Source organism: Cibotium barometz, chromosome 8 (assembly GCF_041138505.1).
Source record: "Cibotium barometz isolate CiBa-2024 chromosome 8, ASM4113850v1, whole genome shotgun sequence".
NCBI classification, from domain to species: Eukaryota; Viridiplantae; Streptophyta; class Polypodiopsida; order Cyatheales; family Cibotiaceae; genus Cibotium; species Cibotium barometz.
In genome coordinates this window covers 25,937,807-25,963,798 of record NC_141053.1, presented here as the reverse complement: position 1 = coordinate 25,963,798, position 25,992 = coordinate 25,937,807, and the positions used below count along the sequence as shown (strand labels likewise).

General features: G+C 37.9%; 1 protein-coding gene across 1 annotated transcript; it reads right to left on the bottom strand.

The window, feature by feature from the left end:
- Positions 1 to 543: 543 nt before the first annotated feature.
- Positions 544 to 2,011, bottom strand: LOC147636091 (uncharacterized). The gene has a single exon (XM_086801089.1). The coding sequence runs from the start codon at positions 1,953 to 1,955 to the stop codon at positions 1,203 to 1,205; it is 753 nt and encodes a 250-aa protein (XP_086657215.1). The 5' UTR covers positions 1,956 to 2,011; the 3' UTR covers positions 544 to 1,202.
- Positions 2,012 to 25,992: the final 23,981 nt, after the last annotated feature.

Below are 25,992 nucleotides of genomic sequence, written 5' to 3'. Positions count from 1 at the left end.
ATCTATGTTGCTTTATTTCTTGTACAAAAATGGTGTCATTTGGGAAGTTTTTCCCACCATCCTCATTGGAGCGTGTAGGAGCATTGTTGCATTCTCTCTCTCTCTCTCTCTCTCTCTCTCTCTCTCTCTCTCTCTCTCTCTCTATCGCATATCAAGTACTCATGCACTTTAAGCAAACTGTAGCACCCATTTACATAAACATATTATGTAGTTCCTTATGGCATTGTCACTTGTAGCTTAGGTGTGTCTATTTTCTCATTGCCTTGTCACCAACATTTGATAGGGGTATGACCCATCCCTTGGTGGATGAACCTCAAATGTGTAGGATCCTCTAAAGATCTTCAAAGAACAACTTGTTCTTCCACTTTAACCAAACAACAAACACCTCACCTCCTCCAAAGATCTTCAAAGAACAACCTCTTTGTCGGCTAACACAACAAACACCTCACCACCACTGAAGACATAACTAGCAACAAAGAAGCCCAATCTCTATTTCCATTATGAGATTTGGAAACCATAAATTATAGTGGCAAATACTTCCAGACCACCAATAGTAATAGTAGCCAATTAAATGGGCTATGATTACAAGTAATGCATGTGTGTGGTTATAGTATGCATGTATGCTATATGCTGCTATGCGTGTAAGATACAAGGAAGATATACAATCAGCCTCCTCTGAACCAAATATAGGGAAATATATAATCTGCTCGGATCAAACGAGACATGAAAACTATGAAATAGTTGATGTCTAGACCGGTGCATTGGTTGGTACTCCTGATTGAGGAGTGAGTATAGAATATCATATAAATTCCCCCTTTGTTTTAAAAGAGGATTGGGTGCCAAGGGTAGTGGCCCCCCTCTGATGAAGTCGTGGAGGCCCCATGCGAAAAAGAACTCCCAAGTTGTCCCCAAGGCGATAGCCTAGTGGATAAGACTTTAGAGTTTCTACGAAAGGTCCCGGGTTCAAATCCTCTTGGGGACACCTTAGTGGGCACTAGGCTGCCATCCACACACCTCAGACTCTTGCACTTTCAAGATCCATGTACTTGGCCGGCTCGTCTTCAGCAAATTGAGCGCTTGCTGGGATTAGGGTCTCCACAGACTCCTTGTGGTAACCCTTGCATGAAAGGTAGAGAACTACTTGGGCGGCCATGCTGTAGAGGGATACGAAGGCCTGCAGGCTAACGCTCACAGCTGCAACACTAAATTTCCAAAGCATTGAAGCATCCTTGGAAACCGAGATCGGAAGAAACAGCGAGCATATGCAGACGAAGAAAACGCTGAGCCAGAAAGCCAGCCATTTGCTTCCTCATGGCATCCCAGCCCCGCTTCTCTTCAAGAATTGTAACAGGGTTAGCCAGGCTCCATACTATGCTTAAATAGACCAGCCCTACTATCAACCCAAGGAACAAAATGGTCACAGGGATGGCTAGGTTTACTTTGACGGCTGATAATATGAGAGCAAAGAAGATGATCAAGATCATCGCAGCTATGATGATCCCCATAAACGTTGCAAGGAGGCACACCTTGGTGAAGATGATGTTTGTGATAGGTCTAGGGATGGCCATCAGAGAGCTTTTGAACTTGAGGCTCTTGTCGAGGTAGCCTCTGCAAATGCTGAAAGTGAGTGGGGGCAGCGAAACCAAAGCGATGAAGAGGGTAAAGATGAAGGTGATGATGAAGTTGAGAGAAGGGTTAGGATAGGGTCGCCGCACGGCAATATTATCATCTTCTTGAGGTGGTGGTAACTGGCCTGTGGTAGCATTGTAGATCACGGAGATGGTGGCTGCAATAGTGTCTTTGTTGGAAGTTGGAGTAAAGGCTACAAGAAAAGCATAGGGGAGCACCTGCAAGAGCAATGCAATACACAAGAAATGCTTGAAGTTGCTGTGGAGAATTTGTGTGGTAACCTTGAGGATGCCAAGGAAGCCAAGGCGCTTCATAGCGGAAGTCATGGAGATTTTGAGAGGAGGAGGAGGCCGACTGGAGTGTTTCTCCTGGCAATTTTAAGACTACAGTGACTAACCTCGCCGCATGACTGTTATTTGGGCCCCTAATACAGAATTAGGAGCGAACCATCCCAGACACTTCCGACGAGTTCTAACTTCTAAGTTGACCAATCCACATGACAAGACCTTGTGGATGAAGATATGCCACGTTCTAGAAATTAAAGTTCAAGTCAAAATTTTCCCTACATTCTAGAAAAAGATAATACACGCTCAATATTCCTAAAAAAAAAACAATCTTCAAAATCATTGTAATCAGGTGTTCTCTCTTTTCCTCTTTCTATGTGGGTCTCTCTCTCTCTCTCTCTCTCTCTCTCTCTCTCTCTCTCTCCCCCCAATCACATAGCACGTGATCTTTCTTTCATTCATCTCCCTTACAGTAAGGAAAGGACGTATAATCTCTGTTTGATTGTTGCTGCATGATGATGGTGTGCCTGCTGCCTATTTCTCTTTTACATTTAGAGCCTAGGGATGATGAGTGGGTTTAGGAATTATGCTCACTTTAGCCTCGCTCAGCAACATAGGAGCATTTCAAAAGATCATCTGTAGAAGAAGAGGTAAAGCTAGATGTAGTTTAGTGGAGGGGTTGGAAGACTCCAGAGTATATGTAAGTTGGTTTCAACCTTAATACATTTTGAAAACGTTTGTTGTGTGAATTTTAATGGGTTATAAATTTCTCATTAAAACAGACTAGAAAAGTATATGACATCTACTTGCCCAGCCATTGATATCTGACCGTCACATTAAATGGGCATAATTTATTCAAAGTTTTCATCCTCTTATTCAATATATCAACAAGGAAAAGGTAGTTGATGCACTAAGTAGACGCCCTTCAATTACAAACATTTATGTTCTTGATATGCATTCTTTTGATGCTATGCATGATACTTATCCAAATGATCCTGATTTTCATGATGTATAGTTAAAATTGCACTCTAACAATTATTTACCTACTAATAACTATTCATATAATGATGGATTTCTTTTATTTGAAAAGTATTTATGCATAACTCTTCCATTTAGACAGCTTATCTCGGAAGAATTGCATAACCTATTCTACATTAGCCATAGAGGAATCATTACAACCCTCAAAGCTGTGCTTAATGATTTTTACTAGCCTAACATAAAGAATGATGTTTCTATTTTTTTCTTCTAAATGTCTTATTTGCCAATGAGTCAAGCGACATCATGGAAAACACCATGGATTACTTATGCCTTTGCCTATTCCAGAAGGTCCTTGGGCAAGAAATATCTATGGATTTCATTACTGGTTTATCTGTTACTTTTGCATGAAATGATATGCTTTAGACTATTGTTGATAGATTTAGTAAATAATTATATTTCATTGCATGCAAAAAGACATTGATTACTTCACAAGCTACACATCTTTTTATCAAACATGTTTTTACACATAAAGTTATTGTGATTGACCATGACTCTAGATTTTGTAATCACTTTTGGATTGCTTTATTTTCAAACGTGGGATCTAAAATTGATTTCACCTCTTCCTTCCATCCTAAAAGTAATGGTCATACTGAAGTTACTAATAGTACTATCTTAGATTTATTGAGGTCTTACACAATCTCCACACTAGCAAATTGGGATCAACATCTTCATTTACTGAAATTTGCCTCAACAATACACCACACTCAGCTACAAGACAAGCTCCTTTTGAAGTAGTGTATGGTAAGAAATTATTGACACTTGCTTCTCAACTTTCACACACTATTCCTTGCTGATAATCTCGCACCCGTATATTGCAACAAGTACATGAGGCTATAGCTAAACCTCAAACAAAATATACTACCCAAGAAAATAAGAAACGCAAGATATTTTTCTACAACCAAGGTGATCATGTATGATATTTTTCTACCACCAAGGTGATCATGTATGGCTTCGTGTTAAAAAAGAAGACTCAAAAGTGTCGACAAACACCTTGCAGTTAAATTAGCCCCTAGATTTTACGGCCCATTCAAAGTTCTGACCAAAATAAATGACAAGTCTAGGTATTCATAACCCTTTTCAAATTAGTCTCCTAAAACCATGTAGAGGTCTTCTTCCTGTCTATCGAGTATATGATGACACACCTATATTAGATATAGATTCTAAAATCATAGAACTAGAGATTATTTTTGACCGCGAGCAAACAACCACAAGAAAAGGTAATATTTATCATAGATATTTGGTCAAATATAAAGGTTACCCAATCTAAGATTCTCTATGATTACATAATCATGCCCTCATCGCCTATCCCTCCTTTCTTGCATCTTACATGGATTCTACCCATGATTATTATTGATGATTTTGTGACAACTGTGGATAGATTCTTGTCACCCCCAAGACATGCATGTAAAGTATTAGTTGCATTGTCTTGTTGTTATGAAAATTTATATGGATGTTTATTTTAATTAATTGATTTGCTAGTTGATACAAGTCTAGATCATTAGACTGGATAATAGAGGCACCTGGTGACGATCAGGAAATATACATTGAGATGATAAATTTGAATATCAATAAATAATATTTGATTTTATTATGACAAGCACCATTAATTTATTTAGATGCTATTCATATTTATTGGCAATGTATATATGTTAATTGGGACATGTGAAATCTCCCTAGTGCATATTTTAATTTTCAAGATATGTGCACTTTTATAAGGTTCAATGCTCACACCTATTTTTAAAGGAAGACTAGCTTCTTGCACACTCAAGAAAGCTATTTTTAAAGCAAACCATTTTTGAAGAATATTATTCTTGAGGAAGCTGTCATTTTTGTAAAAGTATACTATTTTTAAGCCCCAAAGGCTACTCATGAAATATATTTAAGTACACCAAGAGGAAGCGTGGCTCACTCTTGTGTGGGGGCAGATTGGATCCAACATTGAGTATTGAGTATATTGTTTGTTCTATTTATTTTCTAATATTTTATTTATTGAGTATATTGTTTGTTCTATTTATTTTCTAATATTTTATTTATTGCAATCATTTTTATGGGTTCATGTCAACCTCCCACAACAAATCCCCCCCCACCAATCTTCCATTTAACATCAGTTTAGACTGACCACCCACTGTGAGAGTATAAATATACAGGTAGCCATCCGGTTTCTAAACCCTAACCCTTGGCCACAAATGACCAGTGAATCCTCATAGGCTTTCTCCCTCATGATGCAACATAATGCATTTTTTATTTAATTCATCTATGCCACTTCTCTGCCTAACCTCTAAGATGTTGTCATATATAGATGTCCCTTTAATGAAGCCATATTGTTTTGTGGATATAACCTCTAAAATTGGAGTGATCCTCAAGGCAATAATCTTGGCCAATATTTTAGATACCATAGTAAATAAAGAGTAAAGTGATGGGTTTCTAAAATTTGTTACAAGCTTCTTGCTAGGGGATTATCACCACACCTTCTTTCAAATCCTTGTCCACACTCCCAGTATCAAATGCACCCTTACATAAGTCCCACACCAGGTCCTTGTTGATAGAGGGAGAGAATGCAATGAAAAACTCTACTGATAGTCCATCCCAACTAGGAGACTTCTCTTTCCCAAGCTTTTTAAGAGCCAGTCAACATTCCTCCATTCCCATTTCCACTTCCCTTTTCAACGGCTTTCACTCTTTTGTTGATAGTCCTAGGAGTTTGTTCTCTGCTTGGAATCTTGTTTGAGATAGTGTAGAGCCAAGGAATTCCACCCATTTCCTGGCTACCTGATTAATATCCCTAGTTCCTACACATTCTCATTCCTAATCTAACCCACCACTTCCCTATTTCCTTTTTCTTCAGCTAACTTAAAAAGGTACCTATGAGGTTTCTTCTTATTACTATAGGATTTCCATCTAGTGCCTTTTTCTTTGTCACAAGCTAGTTTTTCATCTCTCCTTTAAGGAATTTCCGACATCTAATGTTTGAATCAACCTCCTCCTCAGTTAGTTTCCTAGTTTGTTTTTTCCTCTACAGGAGCTCCAACTGCTCACTTCATCTCCTCCTCTCCTGCCTTTTTTCAAGACTAAGCTATTAATTTACTCACTCTCTTAATGATACCTTGCATTTCGTTAGTAAAAGATCTCCATGGTCCCTTTCTACCCCTTTTCCTTCTCTCATGGCTTCGTTGTACATCTTCACAATCATTATAATCATGTGTTCTCTCTTTTCCTCTTTCTATGTGGGTCTCTCTCTCTCTCTCTCTCTCTCTCTCTCTCTCTCTCTCCCCCCAATCACATAGCACATGATCTTTCTTTCATTCATCTCCCTTACAGTAAGGAAAGGACGTATAATCTCTCTTTGATTGTTGCTGCATGATGATGGTGTGCCTGCTGCCTATTTCTCTTTTACATTTAGAGCCTGGGGATGATGAGTGGGTTTAGGAATTATGCTCACTTTAGCCTCGCTCAGCAACATAGGAGCATTTCAAAAGATCATCTGTAGAAGCAGAGGTAAAGCTAGATGTAGTTTAGTGGAGGGGTTGGAGGACTCCAAAGCATATGTAAGTTGGTTTCAACCTTAATACATTTTGAAAACGTTTGTTGTGTGAATATACCACTATGAAGTATTAAATAACTTATTCTATAGTCTCTCTCTTTTTTTTGGGAACAAAAGATATTTATATTTATAAGATAAACGATACCATTTACAAAGGATCTCTTTTAACACTTGCCACAACCATCCTACTCACTATTAAGTAGCTTACAAATTTGGAGTTGCCCTACTACTATTAGGGGGGAAGGATTGACAAATGGGTGGTAGGTTGCATGGGGTTAAGGGAACTTGGGGGGATTAGTTGCTGGGGGAGATTGATTGAAGAGGGAGGGCTATTAATTTAGTATTTAGTCTTATTCGATATTGCTGCCTCGGGGGGATTTGGAATTCCAGGAACTTGTTGATATTTCAAAAAGGATCTAGTTAGGATTTGAATGTGTCAAAGGTGATGTATAGATGTGTGCATCAATGTTGGTATGCATATTATGTAAATAAATTGAATGATAACCTTTTTGTTGAGATAGTTCAGATAGGTTGAGTAGGTCCAAGCTACTGGGATGTAAGCACTTACTAGGGCGACCTAACAATCTCTGATATAGTCTCTATATCTTAATAGGTGTGTGCGAAGCCTCAAATTTTAATAGTAGTCCAAATCTAAGTTTTCTTTTTAATGATAAATTGAATTTATCGGCCTTCAGATGTATAAATAAAGTTATATTCCACCTTTATGGTAATGTAAATCTAGGCATCTTCCACCGGGTTCATAAACTATCCTTCTTTTGATAGGTTGAATTTTCATTCACCCTATTTTTAGGATTATAATCTCCGGTGAATTTTCATTCACCCTCTTTTTAGGATTATAAACTCTGGTGAATTTTCATTCACCCTATTTTTAGGATTATAAACTCTGGTGTCATTGTAAACAATAAATTGCTCTGTTTGTGTGTGTGTGTGTGTGTGTGTGTGTGTGTGTGTGTGTCTCTCAAGTTATAGGAGCTCACTATTCAAAAACTCTATGTATTATGTTTTGTACTTCAAAGGGTATTCATGAAGTCCCTATGAAACTTGGCCATTAAATAAACCCTTTTACCTTACAAGACTATAACAATCTTCAAAGCACCTTTTATCGAAACATATTTATGTATTTATCCCTAGGATTGTATTTTAAAAGACTCTTATATTAAACCTAAGTGCTACTTATATATCTTTTTAATTATCGAACCCCATAGGCATGTGCACATGCATGCGCATGCGCGTGCGCACGCCCACACACACACACACACACACACACAGATATATATATATATATAGAGAGAGAGAGAGAGAGAGAGAGAGAGAGAGAGAGAGAATCACTTGTCTTCTATTAACATCACAAAAAGTGCTAAGTATAATTAGTTATACTTCTCGAGTTTATGAGAAGCCTAAGTTTACCTAGTGCAAATATATCTCCCATAGCATCTCTCAAGCTAATCTTGGCTAACTCTTCTACATGATTGCACCTTTGTAGCTTTCTTGGCTACCAAGTTAGAGAAAAATTTATCTTAATAGTTTTAAATGTGATTTACCTTAAAATATCGATTCTCAATGGGTAAAATGACCTATTGTTAAACACAAAGTTGGACATGGTAGTCTCGTTGTCACTAAAATACATCTTCAAAATTATGGAAAGACTAAATATAATCTTTGATTGTCAATTACACATGTAGAATAAACATGGTAGTCATGTTGTCACTAAAATACACCTTTAAAATCATGGGAAGATTAAATATAGTCTTTGAGCATCAATTGCACATGTAGAATAAACATGGTAGTCATGTTGTCACTAAAATACACCTTTAAAATCATGGGAAGACTAAATGTAGTCTTTGAGCATCAATTATGCATGTAGATGACCTACTGTTAGAAACAAAGTTGGACATCGTAAGCACGTTGTCACTAAATTACAGCTTCAGAATTATGGGAAGACTAAATATAGTCTTTGAGCACATCAATTACACATGTAGAATAAACTTTATTGACTATATTGAGCATCAATTACGCATGTAGAATAAACTTTATTGACTATTGACGATATTGCCACTTAATTTAATCCCAAAAGTTTTTCCAAGATATATGCTACATAATTTTTTAAGTTGGTCAACTTGGTAGCCTCTAAATCTTAGACTTCATAATATAGTCTAAATTTTAGCTTTGCTTTTTCCGCTTTAGTAAGTATATTAAACTATATTACATGTTTAGAATTGTGAGTAGCAAACATGTTATGAGTTACTCTATGCGTACCCCATGATACATGTTTTTGTACATAACATTGGGTGAAAAATGGGTGACAAACATCCATGTGCAATAGAACACAACCTTTGAAAACCTCTAGAGTAGACTTCCTTTGTTACTCAAAAAAAGAAATCTATATTAGCACAAGGACCACCCAAAGCAAACATAGAAATTCTTGTTGTTGATTGTTTGAAATGTCAAGGAAACCTTATCCAAGATAAAAGTATAATTTATTTGTGTTTGAGCACTTTACCTTTTGACTTACGAAAAGAGGTTCAAAATTATCAAAACTCCAAAATTTGATTTCATGTTTTTCCACTCAATATTAGAAGCTTTTCATAATGCAAGTGATCAATAAAAAATTACATAGTAGTTAGCTGACAATGAGTAATAATTTTTTTCACCTCATAAGTGAGATGCCCTAGAAGGAGTTGAAGAGAACTAGAGTTCATACAAACCATTTTGATATGCTAGTGCTCTTCCATGCTAGTGAGATGCCCTAGAAGGAGTTGAAGAGAACGAGTTCATACAAACCATTTAGATATGCTAGTGCTCTTCCATCCCAAGTGGTTTAGTCTAAGAAAATATTAAAGCTGTGCCTTCCATCCCAAAATATTTACCATTTATCTACTTTGCAAGTTGCTCAACCATTAGCCAATTCTACCCCCTTATCCTTTGATTAGCAAAATCTCCTCTGTTATTCATGTCTTTGTGCCCTTCCAGATTTTTGTTTGCTTTGTAGCTTTTTTCAAGCTTTGGTGTGCTTGGAACATTCCACTTGATTGTTGGTGTTTCTTCATACACCTTTATCTTCTTTGTAGCTTTTTTCAAGCTTTGGTGTGCTTGGAACATTCCACTTGATTGTTGGTGTTTCTTCAAACACCTTTATCTTCTTTTTATACCATCTTGTAAGTTATCCTTCACTTAAAATTTTAAGGGTCTCCTATTGCAATCCTCAAATTAGATTGGAATTTTATCTTGATGTGCCCAACTATCTCCTCTATGACTTTTGCTTTACAATTTTCCCTCTCTTGTGGGTCTCAATCTCTAGCATTTGCTTGATCCATAGTGTTGCCAAATGGCTACAAGTGTGTGAATGCAAGAATTTTTGTATTATCGGGGCTTTGTGATCTAATCTTGTAGGTAGATAACCCATTCAAGTGGTGAGAGAAAACTTGGTGATACCCTCCCACAAAATATTCCTTTTGGCATCCCATTGTGTGTGTCACAATCCCCTTTTTTTCACATGGTTGCCCTCTTCATGTGAAGAAATTCCTAAGATGAACTTTAGAAGATAAGGTTACCTTTGAAAGGAGTAACCAGTCAAGAGTTTCGGTGGTGTTAATGATGTTTTGTATTCTTGACAATCTTGTAATCATCCATCATTATATAATTATGATGAAATAAGGCATTAGTATTTTTCAAGGGTTCATCTTGTTAGCCCATGTTAAGGATAATGTATGTTGCATGACGAATGAAGATCAATACAAGGATGCAACAAAAAAGACACTTAGGGCTCTTGAAAAGAGTTCAAAGTTGTAGATGAATGTGGGAGAGGGCTTGACAATAATCCCACATGGGAACTTTTGGGAGTTCTAGAATTTTTGTATAAAAGGTGGCCCATTTGAGAGCTAGTGAGGACTCTTTGGTCATTTGGTTGAGAGGCTCATAGAGAGAGCTTGCTCCATAGCTCCATCTCAAGTGCTCTCCCAAGGCTCTCCATCTCCATTCATGCTTCAATCTTGTACTCTCTATTCGTTACATTTTCAATGATATGAGGTTTTGGTCTACACACTTGCTAATCTAGATTTCTTAATGATGTTTTGATTTGTGAGTTGTAGAGTGCTTGTGATGAAGCTTGTGCTTGAAATAATGTGTAGTTGAGGCTTGTGTGATAGCTCTTTGCATATTAGGTTCCTTGCATAAGTTGCATTTGTGTGCTTAAGTGTAGCCTAATCTTGATGCTTTGATTATGTAAGATTGATTGCTTGAGTGATGAAGAAGGATTGAGTAGGACTAGAAGTCATTAGTGTGTGGTTAACTCTTCTTCTCCCATTCGGGATAGCCTCTATGTGCTAACCGGGTTGCATTCACGGATTGACAAGTGTGTGGGTTGGAGTGTAGCCTCCGCTATGCTATGATGTCCCAAACAATGGCGCCGCTGCCGGGGAACGCACACCTAAGTTAGTGAAGGGTGTTAACCATTACTTCTTACTAAGTGCTCCATTGATTGCAAAATCGTGGATTAGGGTAGATTAGAGTAGAGTTTGCAAGGGCATTGAGTGTGTGATCTCAAGGGCGCCTTGTGTGTTTTCGATTTTTTGATTAGAAGCAAAAAAAAAACAAAATTAATTAAAACCCCAATGCGGTTGAGAAATCCCGCCATTAATCAGATTTATGCACTTTCTGTTTTTTGCACCTTTGACGGGGTTGGCGAGTGGGAGGTAGAACATTGGAAGCGGCCTTCTTTCTTTCATTGTTTTGTTGTGTTGTTATTTTGTGGGGAGCCAACGCATCAAGTGCAGCAAAGATAAATATATATATATATATATATGTATAGATATATATATATATATATATATATACATGCACATGTAAGGCGGCCAGCAAAAGCGCAGGCAAAGGCGGCTTTTTAAAAAAAAAAGACAATATATCTATATATATATATTTCATACAGTGACGTAGATGGGCCTGCATTGAAAAGTGAAGCGCTGGTTGAAGGAGGTGGTGAAGGCGCTGTCTGCGCAGTGGGCGCTGCAAGAGCGCAGGCGAAGGTGGCCTTAAGAAAAAAACATATAAATCTATATATATATATATATATTTATATGTTTACAGTGCGTCGAACGTTGCATCGTGGAGGGGGCAGTCGACGTCGGGTTCTGCGTTGAGGGGGTGTCTGTGAAGCACCCGTAGGAGTGTGAGCAGCTTGCAGTGGGCGCTGCAGAAGCGTCGGCGTAGGCGGCTGCTGGCCGACGTTGGCGTGGAGAGTGGCAGCGATGGGCAGCTGTACATCAAAGGCATCCGTTGGAGGTGACTGGCAAGGAGAGGAGTAGGCGGCAAACGGGTGGAGGCGTCTGGCGGCCGGTTGAAAGGAGACCAAGCAGTGGGCGTAGACTGCTCAGACGACAGCAGAGGCAGCCGGCGGCGTTGGCATAGGCGGGAGCAGAGCAGAGGCGAAGTTGGCAGTTGAAGCATTAGATAGCAGCAACAAGGAGGTGTAAGGTGTCTGCAGTGGGAGCAGACGGCTGGCAGAAGGCGCCGCAAGGAGGCACGTGCACGTAGGCGAGAAATCCGGCAAAGCGGTGGCGGATAAGGTAGGTGGTATTTTCCATTTTTTTTATTTTTTTATTTTTATTAATTTTTCATGTTTTTTTGTATTTTTAAATAAAAAACAAAAAAATAATATTTTTTTTATAAAAAAAAGAGAAAGAAAAAACAATTAAATTTAGAAAAAAAGAAATTTAAAAAAAAAGAATAGTAAAAAATTTTATTTTAAAAAAAAAGAGGAAAAACAATTAAATTAAAAAAAACAATTTTTATTTTTTGAATCCATTGTTCCTTATTTAAATTTTTGCATAATTAAAGTAGCTTGCATTTTTTATTTTTATTTTTTTAGAATTTTTGTAAATGATGCATAATTAGTAAATTCATATTTTTTATATTAGGCACGAAATTTATTAGTTAAAAAAAACAAACAAACAAACCAACAAACAATTAAAAAAACAAAAAAAAACGAAACAAAAAAAAACAAAAGAAAACAAAAGAAAAGTTTTAAAGAAAATAATAAATAAATAAATTTTTAAGTGTTTTTAGGAGTCTACTTTTTTGCATAATTTGTAATTCTTTATTTTTAAATTTTTTTGCATAATTAGTGTAACTTGCATTTTTTTTAGTTTTTTGTAACTTTGTGCATAATTAGTATCTTTTTTAGTGTGATTCATAATTTTTGTGTAATTTTTTTTAAAAAAAAGTAAAAACATAAAATCATAAAATCATTTAAAAAAATCATTTAAAAAAAATAAAAAAAATAGGATAGATAGTTACGCCACACATTCATTTTAGTTGCATTTAGTGATTAGGTAGGTTAAAAAATATATATATATATATATATACACATATATATATATATATATTATTTAAAAAAAACAAACAAAACAAAACAAAACAAAAACACATAAAAAACCCAAAAAATTTGACCTTATGCACTTGCGGTCGGGACGTCTTGTAGATTCTGCCATAGGGCCTAGGGCACCTTCTAGAGTACCTACGCAGGAAAGTGGGACCCAATCGGTAGGAAATTTGGCAGATATTGCTGAAACCCTTTCTGAATCCCAATCCGATACCCTTTCCTCTAGAACAACTAGTTCATTGTCCATGGACAATCTAGGGCCGACAAATAGTCATTCCGTAGCCCCAAATAGGACACCCTCAAGATCCTTTAATCCATTTGAAGCCGACACCATGGGGTTAACACTCAATGTGAGACTCCAATATGTCTACACAAATGCTCAAGGAGCTGAGATCTTTAGGGATCCACAACAACGGTATCTTGTTAAGATCGCAGACATTTTCTCAGAACTTGATAGAGCACCTCTAGTCAATGACCAGGGTTACATGTACATGGGTGGAGATGGTGTTCGCTACGAAGTCACCTACCATCCAGAAAAGGTAGACAAATTAGGGGAGCTCTCTAAAACCGAGTTCTTAGACTTATCAGAACTTTCCAGAGCAAGGGAGTCTAGAGATGACTGGCTCATTGAGCCGGACATGCCTGGACCATCCAATGCCCAGTCCTCAAAGCCATCCATAGATGATTTACTTCTTGTAGATCTAAATTTGGAAAGGGATAGGAAAGGCAAGAGTAAAATGGATCAGGGGGCTGAAAGCCAATGGGAGTTTGTACGACAAATTCCTGTGACAAAGGTCTTACAGGATGACCCACTTCAAGAGGTGTATAAGGACTCGTTAGAGGGATATTATGCCACAACTAGATTGCCACAGCTGGATCTTCCTCTAGCTCATGTGGTGGTAGTTGAGAAGCTTGCAGGACACATGAACAGAATAATTGATAAATGGGCCAATGAATACCGAACCTTAGATTGGAAAGAGATTCGGGAACTCACGTGGAAAGGACATCCATTATTCATGGAAGTGTTCTCAACAAATACAGCCAAACCAGGAGAGACAGCCTTTCTTGGAGAAACTGTTGCTCCTCCCCTACGAGAGTTCACTAGAGAGGGACCCTCAACATCTAAGTGGACCACTGCTAGTAGCCCAACTCTAGCACCAAGATATCGTCCTACACCAAATGTGCGACCACAGGTCACACCACACCAACATCTTTCTCACTATAACAATCGGAGGGTAGGGGAGCCAACTCGGCATCCCATTAATGCACCTCCTGAAATGCGGGTGACAAGATCTTTGGAGGGGTTTGGTGAGGCTGGTAATAGGGTACCCACACCAATTTTGGAAACATGTGGACCATCTTTCCAAAGAGAGGAACAATTCCCACTGAGAGTGAGAGGCCGTAGGCCGCCCTATGATGAGTATTCAAGACAAGTAAGGCCATCAACTCTTCAGAAACTGGTAAAGAAGTATGAAGGGTCGGGAGATCCATACGACCATGTAGCAGCATTTAGGCAAGCAGTTCGAGCTGAGCAAGTGGCTGATAAGCATACTCAAATTGAAGGATTTGGACTCACTCTTGAGGGAAAAGCCCTGGCTTGGTTTCAGGCATTAGAGGCTTCAGACAAATCTTCTTTACGAGTTTTGGAAGAGAGATTCATTGCTGCTTTTTCCTTGATGGGAATTCAACATGACACGGTAGCACGTCACATCTACTCTTTCAAAAAAGGCGAGAATGAGAGTGTTAGAGACTGTGTAAATAGAATGAAGCAGTACATTAATCGTTGCCCTGAAGATGAGAAGCCCGCCCAAAGTCGATTAATTTCTCTCTTCTTAAAAGGACTCAAAAATTCAACACTGCATATACATCTCTATGCGAAGAAGCATACAAATTTCAATGAGTGTTGCCATGATGCTATGGATTTCACCGATAACTTCAAGTTCCAAGATGGTTCTGGCCCAAAGGTGAAACCTAGAGATCAGTGGGGTGATGACCAAAGTTCAGGGTCTAGCGCGCTAGTAAATCCAGACCAGATAGCTAACCTAGTACTACGGAGATTGGGACAGACCTATCATCCACCCATGCAGCCACAACAACAGCAGCAGAGAATGAGGAGTGTACTTCCTACAGGTCCTCATCTTTGTGGAGCATGTGGCGGTAACCATAAAACAGAGGATTGTAATACCTTTTCTCCTCTAGTCACAAACCAACCCACAAAAAAGTGGTGCCAAGCCTGTGCTTGGAACTTTACCCATACCACACAGGAATGCACTCGCATTGCGAGAATGAGACAGGAACGTGAGCAGCCAAGGGGTGGAGTGGCTCCACAAATGTATCAACAGTATACTAATTTTGAACGTAAGCCACCGATGGCACAAGAGCAAGCACGACCTGTTCTTGGTGCTCAACCTCCTGCTCCAGGGACTGCTCCTGTGAGGGTTGTCGACTACGACAATTCAAATATGTGTAGAGACTTAATAAACCCGGGCTATGTGGAGGAGGAATACGCATCATATTCATCCAAAGAAAATATCTTTGAAAGTCCCGCATACCCAAGCCCAGCACTAGATGCTCAACCAGGGGAACAAAACTCTTTAATGTTGCTAGGCGGCTACCAACCTAGGACTCCAGGCCCCTCAGGTCAATGGCAGCCAAGGAAAGTAGAGGCCAAACCAATGGGCCCCTGTTATGAGTGCGGAGAACCCCATTGGGCTCGTGATTGTCCACATCGCTCAAGGCAAGCATCTCGGTCCAATACAACAGTACAACAGTTTCCACCAATTGAAAGATATTGTCTAGGGTGTTGTGTAGAACACTTCCCAAAAGACTGTCTGCTGAAACCACATGAGGAGGGCATCTCTCAACCAAAGGTCTCACTCAACCTTGTAGGGGCAGTTCCATTGCCACCTTCATCTGAGAATGAGGATGTCGTGCCACTTAGAGTCATGACTAGATCACAGACACGAAATGCTGAAATGCAAACTGATGAGACACCTCGAACTAGGGATGCAAAAATAAATCTAGTGGACCAGACCCTACAGTCCAATAGAAAAAAAAACCACTCGGAGGAAGAAGAACCGAAACAAGAAAACTAAAAGTACATCCACTAGTTCTCAAGAAGCCTCTAAACAAAACATGAGGGATAAAACTTTTACTTCCCAAGAAGTGCATGAGGAACATCAACCTCAACCTGGGCCTAGTGCTAAACAAAATGAGACTAGTACGACTGAGGATAGTTCTGGGGGTTCTGTTTTTGTGGATAAAGTGAATGAGACTCTAGAGGTCATCATTGATGCTCATAGAAGTCGCATTGCAGCTTTATCTGAGCTACCCAAGAAGCTTCAAGAATACCCAAACCCTCGTGAGGAGAAGATCAATCTAGCTGTACATCAGCAACTCATTAGGGAAGCTCAGTCAATACTTGAGGGACCACCACCACCTATTCCTCGGGGCCCAACCTCTCTTAAGCCAACATTAGAAACCATACCAGAAGTGTCATCAAGTCGGGAAATGAAAAGTGAACTCATTTCACAAGCTCATAGCGAAAGCTCTACACCAATTGACACCCAATTGAAAGGGGGTAATCTGCCACCACCTAGCCTTGTCCTCCCATGCAATGATGAAGTTATTGATGCTAATGAGGACATGGCAAATGAGATGTGGGCCGCAGTTCATGAGAAAGTTAATGAGAACATGTCTTCTATTAGTTCGCCTCCATTCTTTGAGGTGGATTTTACCAGGGGCACGGAAAACAACTTTGGACGCCCAAGCATCCAGGAGGAAGTTCAAACAATTGTTTCTCCTAGAAGTAAGCATACAATGAAAACCTTACCATCATATCTGGGAGAATATGAGAACTGTTCTCAAACCTTGTGGATACCCTCCATGCATAAAAGGTTGACAAAGGAGAAAGATATAAGTATGGTGCAAGCTATTTTGTCAGCACCAGTGGCTTGTACCTTACCTTTGCTTGATTTGATAAAAATTCGACCTGAGTTGTGGAATGATATTGCCACATGTTTGTCAGAGTAGGTATTGCTACAAAAGGGTCACCATGAGTGTACTATACACCCTGAGACAAAGCATGTAATGCTAGTTCCTATCAACAAAGTAGGAAAATTTTGTGAGGACGATCAGGGAAATGCTACCCTCCCATTAGAAGTGCGAAAAGTATCTTCAACTGAAATACTTGATAGTGGCGCAGGAGTGGGCATTGTGACAAGGTCCATTTGGGAAAAGTGGGGCAAACCAGCTATTAGGAGTACCAGGATGCGCTTGCAGCTAGCAGATGGAAGCTTAGAACATCCCCTTGGGCTGCTTGAGAACATATTGGTCACCACATGTGGGATTGAATATGAGCACACCTTTGCAGTAGTGGATTTTGGAAAACATCCAAACTATGAAGTGATATTGGGTAGACCATTCATGCGACAATTTCAAATGATTCAAGATTGGGGATACAATTATTTGTACCTCCGACATGATTCTGTCATCACAAGGGTCAACCTAAGGAATCACTCATATCGTGATGTAACAAGGTCTCCAATAGATGAGGTTGATTCTGCTTCATCTGAGGGCTCGAGAGTTACATTGTCTGATGGGCGAGAAGATCTATGGATGTGTCGAGCCTCATGTAGGGATTTCAACACTGAGAGACTTAAGGGTAATCGAAGTGTATCAGACGAGGCATACATTCCACAACCCTTCCCTGAGCATTTAATTGATCCATTAGAATGGAGTCATGTCCTTGCAACATTATCGACATGTGCTTTATCGAAGCCAATTCAATTTTGTGACTCAGATGGATATGATATTATTCCTATACGAATGGTACAACCACGTGACCTTCTAGATGATTTGTACTATAGGGATGCATCAACAACAGCTTTGCATGTAGAGGAAGTCTCTGCTAATCCATGAGCTTTATCGTGTCAAAGGGGTAATGTTTCTACCCTACACAACCCACTTTCAAAATCTGCTCTTGAAGCTCCAAAACAAATGATGTGGATAATTGATGAGTACTCAAGTGAGGGCCATGGCTGGCATGTTCCAACTACTCTAGTTGTTGCTCAAAGAAGGCCAGGCAAGAAGGAATTATCAATGTGGCTACCCAAAGATGCGTACAAACTTGTACCATCTAGTCCAGTTGCTAAGCCTCTTAAGAAGCACATCATTTCCAAGCCAAAACCTCAGTTCGATGGGTCCCAAAACATGTTCTTAAAGCACAAGGCTATTATGAGGGTGCAACAGCAATTTGGATTCCAAAATGCCTTGGTTTGCTAGGGATAAAAGAGTGTTTCCGAAAGATGCCAAAAGCCACCCTTGATTTTCCATATCAGTGGGTGCAAAAGAAATCAGCACAAACTCTTCAAGATAGGATAGGTGGTTGTGATAGCACCTACAAATCTACTTGTGTTGATCTTCCTAAAACATGTAATGAGTCACCAGTTGTCCCAAATTCTCCTTGTTACACAATTCCACCATCAATTGGTGTACCTAAGACACATCCAACTCCAAAGGAGTCTCATTTGAGCATAGATTCTAGCATTTCAAAGCCTAAATCCTCTTATCTTGCTCAAATTCCAAGACAATTGATAAAATTTCCACTCAAGAAGGACATACCTAAAACCAAAGATAAGGCATTAACACTACAATTGAAGCTCTTTGGTAGATCCATGTTTGCATAGTGTGGTTCCTTATGCCTTTAAAGGATTATGTTCTTTTTGAGATGATCTCCACTACCAGCGCAAGGGTAAGCACATCGACTCCACAATAAGATCGACAAGCCAGGGCACTTTTCTCCCACTGGGTTTTTCCCCTCGGCTATATTCGGTGTTTGGCACCAATGGCAAATTTTATTCTTTTCTTTTCTTTTCTTGTTTGTTAATAAAAATTTTACAGAGATCTCCGAAAAAAACAAGAGCATCAAACACGCCCCAATAGTCCACCTATCGTGCACACAAATTAGGAAGGGGGGAGACATGCTACGCGTACAAAGATCAAGGAGGAGCAATCTGCACAAAATCAGCAATGCATCAATGCAAACGAACAACATCAACAGGGCACTACAACAGGTGTATTCAAATCTTAATCTTTATCTCTTTATGTGCTCTTATCTTTCGAATATATAGTTTGCATGTTCACACAATGTTGGCTGCTTGAAGTTTTTGATTAGTTCTTAAAATATGGTGAGTAAATTCTAGAGTCTTAGAAGACTTAGTAAAAGATATTTCTATCTAAAGCCAGTGTAGGATATATACCAATGGAATATGCCAAGTTCTTATGCTTTCAAGGTATATTAGTTATCCCTAGTGGTGGCTACCTCTTAGATATGAGCTAGGTGTTAAGAGTAATAAAAATTTACGAAAATATATCCTTAAAATAATAATAATAATAATAATAATAATATATATCCAAAGTGAATTGAGACATGACGTGTCCACAGCCATGAGAAATGCTTGGTAGGACCTGGGGTTGTCTTAGCACCTTGGGGCCGATGCCTTGGTTTCCATGGGGTGAACACTGATGTCGAAAAGCTTCAGAAAAAGACCTTTGAGGAATCTATCGCCTTGATGGATGTTGGTAGGACTCTGGGGTACACTATGGGCCCTCGAGACCCCGATGCCCTCATCTTCATGGGGTACTCCTTAGGTCATAAAAGAAAGAAAAAGGGTCTGTCGCCCTTGAGATACTTAGCGGTCTTTAGATTCTCTTGGCGGAGGTCTCTTGGCCATTGCTTGGGTCTCTTTGGGATGGAACCTTAATCTTTATCACCTTCTACACACACATCAAAAAGAAAATAAAAAATAAAAAATAAAAATGAGTTCCAATCACCTTTGCTCATATTTAGGAGTAGGTTTGCCACTTAGGAATAACTTACATACTTGTAGGACATCGAGACTGCGGTCCTAACTGGCGGTGTACAAAGCACACTTGCCTTTGCATAGCACTATCTACCACTTAAGTCTCACTTTGACTAGTCTTTACTCACCTATTTTAGTACTCATTAAAACTTTAATCAGCCTTGCACTTGTATGCTCACGTGTGAAATTATCATTGCTGGTTTTTCTTTTCTTTTCTTTTTTTTCAATAAGAGACTTTACTTGTATCCATTGTTTTTTTGTTGCAGATCTTGCTACTACCGCGCTCGAGGACGTGCGCAAAATAGGAAGGGGGGAGTGTTGCATGACGAATGAAGATCAATACAAGGATGCAACAAAAAAGACACTTAGGGCTCTTGAAAAGAGTTCAAAGTTGTAGATGAATGTGGGAGAGGGCTTGACAATAATCCCACATGGGAACTTTTGGGAGTTCTAGAATTTTTGTATAAAAGGTGGCCCATTTGAGAGCTAGTGAGGACTCTTTGGCCATTTGGTTGAGAGGCTCATAGAGAGAGATTGCTCCATAGCTCCATCTCAAGGCTCTCCATCTCCATTCTTGCTTCAATCTTGTACTCTCTATTCTTTACATTTTCAATGATATGAGGTTTTGGTCTACACACTTGCTAATCTAGATTTCTTAATGATGTTTTGATTTGTGAGTTGTAGAGTGCTTGTGATGAAGCTTGTGCTTGAAATAATGTGTAGTTGAGGCTTGTGTGATAGCTCTTTGCATATTAGGTTCCTTGCATAAGTTGCATTTGTGTGCTTAAGTGTAGCCTAATCTTGATGCTTTGATTATGTAAGATTGATTGCTTGAGTGATGAAGAAGGATTGAGTAGGACTAGAAGTCATTAGTGTGTGGTTAACTCTTCTTCTCCCATTCGGGATAGCCTCTATGCGCTAACCGGGTTGCATTCACGGATTGACAAGTGTGTGGGTTGGAGTGTAGCCTCCGCTATGCTATGATGTCCCAAACAATGTAATAAAGCCACACTCTTTTTAAGTCTTGTGAAATAATTTGAAATCCTCGGCTTAGCGTATAAGTGACTTCTTTTTACCACTTATTGTACACAATCTTACACATAATTAAAACAACTCCTGGCAACTTTGTGTTAAAAGAGAGTTTGATTGAGAGAGCATTGCAAATATGTGTTGTAACTATGTGAGAGGATGAGATTAAGAGAGTGAGCCATCTTGTGTGACCTAGCAGCTATGGTGAGTGACACGCTAGTGGAGCAAACGAGGAGAGAGGCCAAAAGAAGCACCTTGGAGTATAGCTTGGTATGGGTAAGTCCCCAATAATACTTGAATTTCCATTCTATCTTAGGCCAGGATAATAGGGAGAAATAGCTTTGGCACCACTGTCGGTGTGAACGGCTTATTGCCTTGCCTTTTCTCATTTTCTAGCTTAGCACACTTTTGCGATGTGTTTTCTTACCTCTGTTCTTTAAACTTGGCATTACAAAAGAGTGTGAAGAAATTTATTTATTTTTTTGTGTTGAAATTTTTTCTTAATTAATTTCTTTTGCACAGAAGGATGTGAAGACCATGTAATGCTATGGGAAAACCTTATCAATGGGTGTATTTAGATAGAAGTGTGAAAACTATAGAATGAGTGTATCTACATACAAGAGGAATGGGTATATTTGTAGAGAAGGGTGAAGACTACAAAAATGTTGAAGACTATGGAATGGTATGAGGAAACCTTATTGATGGGGGTGTATTTGTTTGATTTTGTGTGTGAAGAAAAGAGATGTTTTTCTCTTGAAAATTTATTATTATTATTTTCTTTTATGAAAACCATGGAATGCTATATGGAGAAACTTTATAGAAAGGTGTATTTTTTTATTTTCTTTTTTACGTAAAGGTTTCATGAAGAGCCTACTATTGGGAAACCTTGCCAATGGGTGTTTTTGTTTGATTTTTATTTTTGTTTCTTGTTTTTGGTTAATTTTTATATTTCTTTCATTTTTGTTAAACGTTCTTGTGTAATACATCCAATTGACAACAAAATTCGATGCACATAATACTAGATACCCAAAAAACAAACTTAAAATCTGTATAAAAATCTCAAAATTTAAAAAAATTGTGAACATACATGAAAAACTTGCAAATGTATGTGTACAATACATATCACACATTGTACTATATGATATGGTATGTGACAAATAGTAACAAATTTTATTTTTCATAGAATAATAAAAAAGTGACACATAGAAAAACATGATTATCCAATCATTAAGTGACACATGTCACCCTTAGCTATACAAGTGGATTGATACATTATACTTTTGGAAAAAATTACGTCATACAAATTGAATCATACCTTGGATAGTTGTTCTATAGAAATTTTTTTTTATGCACATACCATTTTTAATGGTGCATTTAATAATATATATCATACAAAAGCATGTCATTTAGATTAAACATGCCATAAATTTTGTTTGGTACATTGTACAAGTGATCTTAAATGCATATGATTCAACTTGTATAATTCAAATAAAGGAAAAAGTTTCCCCATATCATTCATATATGATGTACTTTATCATAATGTATGTACAATACGGTTGAAACATACATTAAAAAAAGTGGTAATACATGACGTACAATTCATACATATTATTGTAGGAAACTAGAGACTTACTAAGATAAGTTGAAATCTTGATTTTTAGAGATTTAGGGTACCTTCCAAGAGATCAAAAAGATTGAGTTTTCTAAGCAGGATAGATTCAACCTTGAACCAATCCAATTAATCTTGTGGTTAGGAAGAATCATTGGAGAGGAATTCGATTCAAGGTCCTCTTATCAACCTACTTTAAGTTTGCATCATCACTCAAAGGATACACAAGGAAGTGTAACTAGCCTAAAATGCTAATCATTAGATATATCTTCCAGTGAGGAATCAATCGATTTTTTTTTTAATTGGGGGGGTTGTGAACTTGCAATGCTAATCTTATCATACAAATTTCACTAACTAGAACTATAAATAGTCCATTAGGGAAATTTTTAAGCTCATCAAGAATAAATTTTGTCACAAAAAACCTTATTCAAGAAGGACCATAAGAGGATCTAGAGTTAAATAAGGACGCAATTTCAAGGGTTTCATAAGAGGATCTAAAGTTAAATAAGGATGCAATTTCAAGGGACCATAAGACAATCTAGAGTTAAACCCTACCTAGAGAACCCTATCCCAAGAGGGACCATAATAGGATCTAGCATTAAATAAGAATGCAATTTCAAGGGATCTTGGAATAGAGAAAGATAAAGAACAAGTTTTTTTGATATTGTTTAAAGAATTCAAACAATAAGAGATTTTGGGAATGATGATGAATGTCTAGTGCCTATCTTAGAATGGATGGCTATAGACTAAGTTAGTACATCCTTAAGAGGAGACACAATCTAAAGGATGACTATAGGCCAAGTTAGTGGATCCTTGAGAAGAGACACCATCTCAAAAGATGACTATTGACCAAGTTAGAAGATCCTTGAGAGGAGACACCATCTCTTTAAGATAGCCATTAGTTACAATATATAATAATATAAACTTCTACATATTTGTTACTATGATCTAATGTAAAGAAAAAAGACTAGAAACTTAATTTAGAGAAAAAATCATGAACATACTGGACTCAATAGGGACTATACCATTTAATGTAAAAATATTTTGGAAAATGGGTGAAATACCAACTTAAATCTTTCATTAATCATTCATTTTTAATGTGGAAAGAGATACAAAGACTCTAAACTAGAGATGAATGGACATAGCCAAAGTAAGAGAGACTTCAGGAGTGACCATCAACAAAAATTGTGCGAGTGCATATTATGATATTACGTCACTATATACCAATAACAAGTCTAGGTTTGAGACTTGAGATCATAATTCCACTCCTTGTCCTCATGATTGTGGGGTAGGACGACCTACATTAAAAACCCTAAGAGCTGGAGTCACTCCTATGACACTAGTAGAGAAATATTTTGTGGAGTGCCAAGTGAAGGATACTACCAGCTTTCCTACCTATGCAATTTTGGCTATAGTAGATATATTGAGATGATCCCAAGAAATAGGAAGGGAGGTGGGGAGAGAAGATGAAAGAGGTTCGAGAGAAAATTAAGCCAACTCAAGTGGCCAAATTGATGCATAAGTTTCAAGGTGATACAAACCCTAGGTAGTGTTTAGAGATTTTTGCATAGATCTATGATGCATTTGGTGAGTTGGACAACTTGATTTAGAGTTAGAGAATTGAGTCTCACACTAGATGGAAGAGTAGGTGAATGTATTATATCTCTAAAAGATGAGGAGAAAGTGACCTTTGATATTTTTGAAGTGGTTTTTATGGTTGGATTTATTTAAAGTGGAGCAAATTGGAGAGTAATCATTAGGTAGAATTTGGACTTTAAAAGGTCACTTTAAGAAGAGCCACATCATCACTTTGCTAGAAAAAAGGGGGCCATGGTGAACCTTATAAATCTTATGTCCAAACCCCCACATGTGACATATTGTTTGAAAGCCCTTGAAAAGTAACTTCTAAATCTGCCACCTCCGACAAATTGGCAGTGATATGCGTAAGTTATGCCTTACCCCACAAGTGGGTAAGGCATAACTTAAGCATATGAAATCCAAATTTATCAAAGATGGTAGATTTAGAATCTACTTTTCAAGGGATTTCCAAAAAAGGTATGTCGGGGGCTTTGATATAAGATATAGAAGGTTCTCATCATGACTCCCTTTTTTTAAAGAAAAGTAATGACATGGCTCTTCTTAGAGGGCCCTTTTTGCGTGTATATCTTGCCTAATTTTTACTTGAAGTGGAGCAAAGTGGAGCGTAACTATGCATTTTAAAAATATTACTTGGAACAAGAACGAAAGCATGCATGACTTTTGAAAATTTTGAATCAAGATTTTAAGAATATTGTGTTCACAATTTCTTATTAAACTATGCAATCTAAGCTTAATGAGTCAGCATGATTTGTGATTGGTAGTGGCTTACAAACATGGGATGCATTATGTGTTAGCCTTTTGTCTCCAGGAAGTTCAAGTGTGAACAGAGTTGATCATGGGCATGTTTTACCCTGTGTTGGTAGGGGTTTTTTCCCTGTGAGAACATCCTTAGTGTGTTAGTAGCCATGTCAGTCGTCTAAGGGCTACTAGTATGTTATACTCCACATGCTTATAATCCGATTGAGTCAATAACTCTTTTTAAATCAGTTCAAAGACTCTTCTACTGATGATCTACCCCCAGGTCTACCTATATCTCTATAAACACCACACAATTGAGATCATCCCTGGTAGTCAACCACCACATAAAGCTCCCTATAGACAAAATCAAATTCAACAAAAAGAGATTCAACGACAAATAGAAGAGATTTTAGATTGAGGATTCATAAGGCCTAGGAGTTCTCCTTTTAGCGCTCTAGTACTTTTAGTATAGAAAAAGAACCAGACCTATCATATGTGCATTGATTATAGAGCTTTGAATAAGAGCACAGTTAAAAATTGATATCCCATTTCTCGTGTTGATGATTTATTAGATAAACTTCGTGGTGTATCTGTATTTAGTAAGATAGATTTAAAATTTGGATATTACCAAGCTCGAATGCATACATTTGACATATACAAGACTGCTTTTCGTACTCTATCTGGTCATTATGAATTTCGTGTTATGCCTTTTGGTCTTACTAATGCAATTGCAACATTTAGTTGAATCATATTTTCTTGAAATATCAACACTTTGTCGTTGTTTTCTTTTGATAACATTCTTGTTTTCACTCAAAATGAAGAGGAGCATATACAATATCTTATCTTTGTATTTAACCTTTTGAAAGAAAATCAGTTATATGCTAATCTAGCAAAAATTTATTTCTTTCAAGAAAAAATTAAATATTTAGGTCATATTGTATCAACACCCCAAAAAGGTCCACACTATCAAGACTTGGCTTACTCCAAAGAATATGACTGAAGTTCGTTCTTTTCTAGGGTTGTGTAGTTATTACAAAAAACTTGTTTGTAATTTTTCTTTGATTGCATTACCTTTGACCTTCCTTCTTCAAAAACAAACAGTTTTTCATTTTGGGGAGAATCTCAACAAAAATCCTTCGATATGCTTAAGCATATTCTTGCACATACCCCTATGCTTCAATTACCTGATTTTTCTAGACGATTCTTCCTTGTTGTCATCACTGATGCTAGTGGATCCGGTATTGGTGTAGTCCTCATGCAGGATG

What these genes read in the sequence shown, in the direction of transcription:
- LOC147636091 (XM_086801089.1), bottom strand. Translation starts at nt 1,955, where the DNA reads ATGACTTCCGCTATGAAGCGCCTTGGCTTCCTTGGCATCCTCAAGGTT.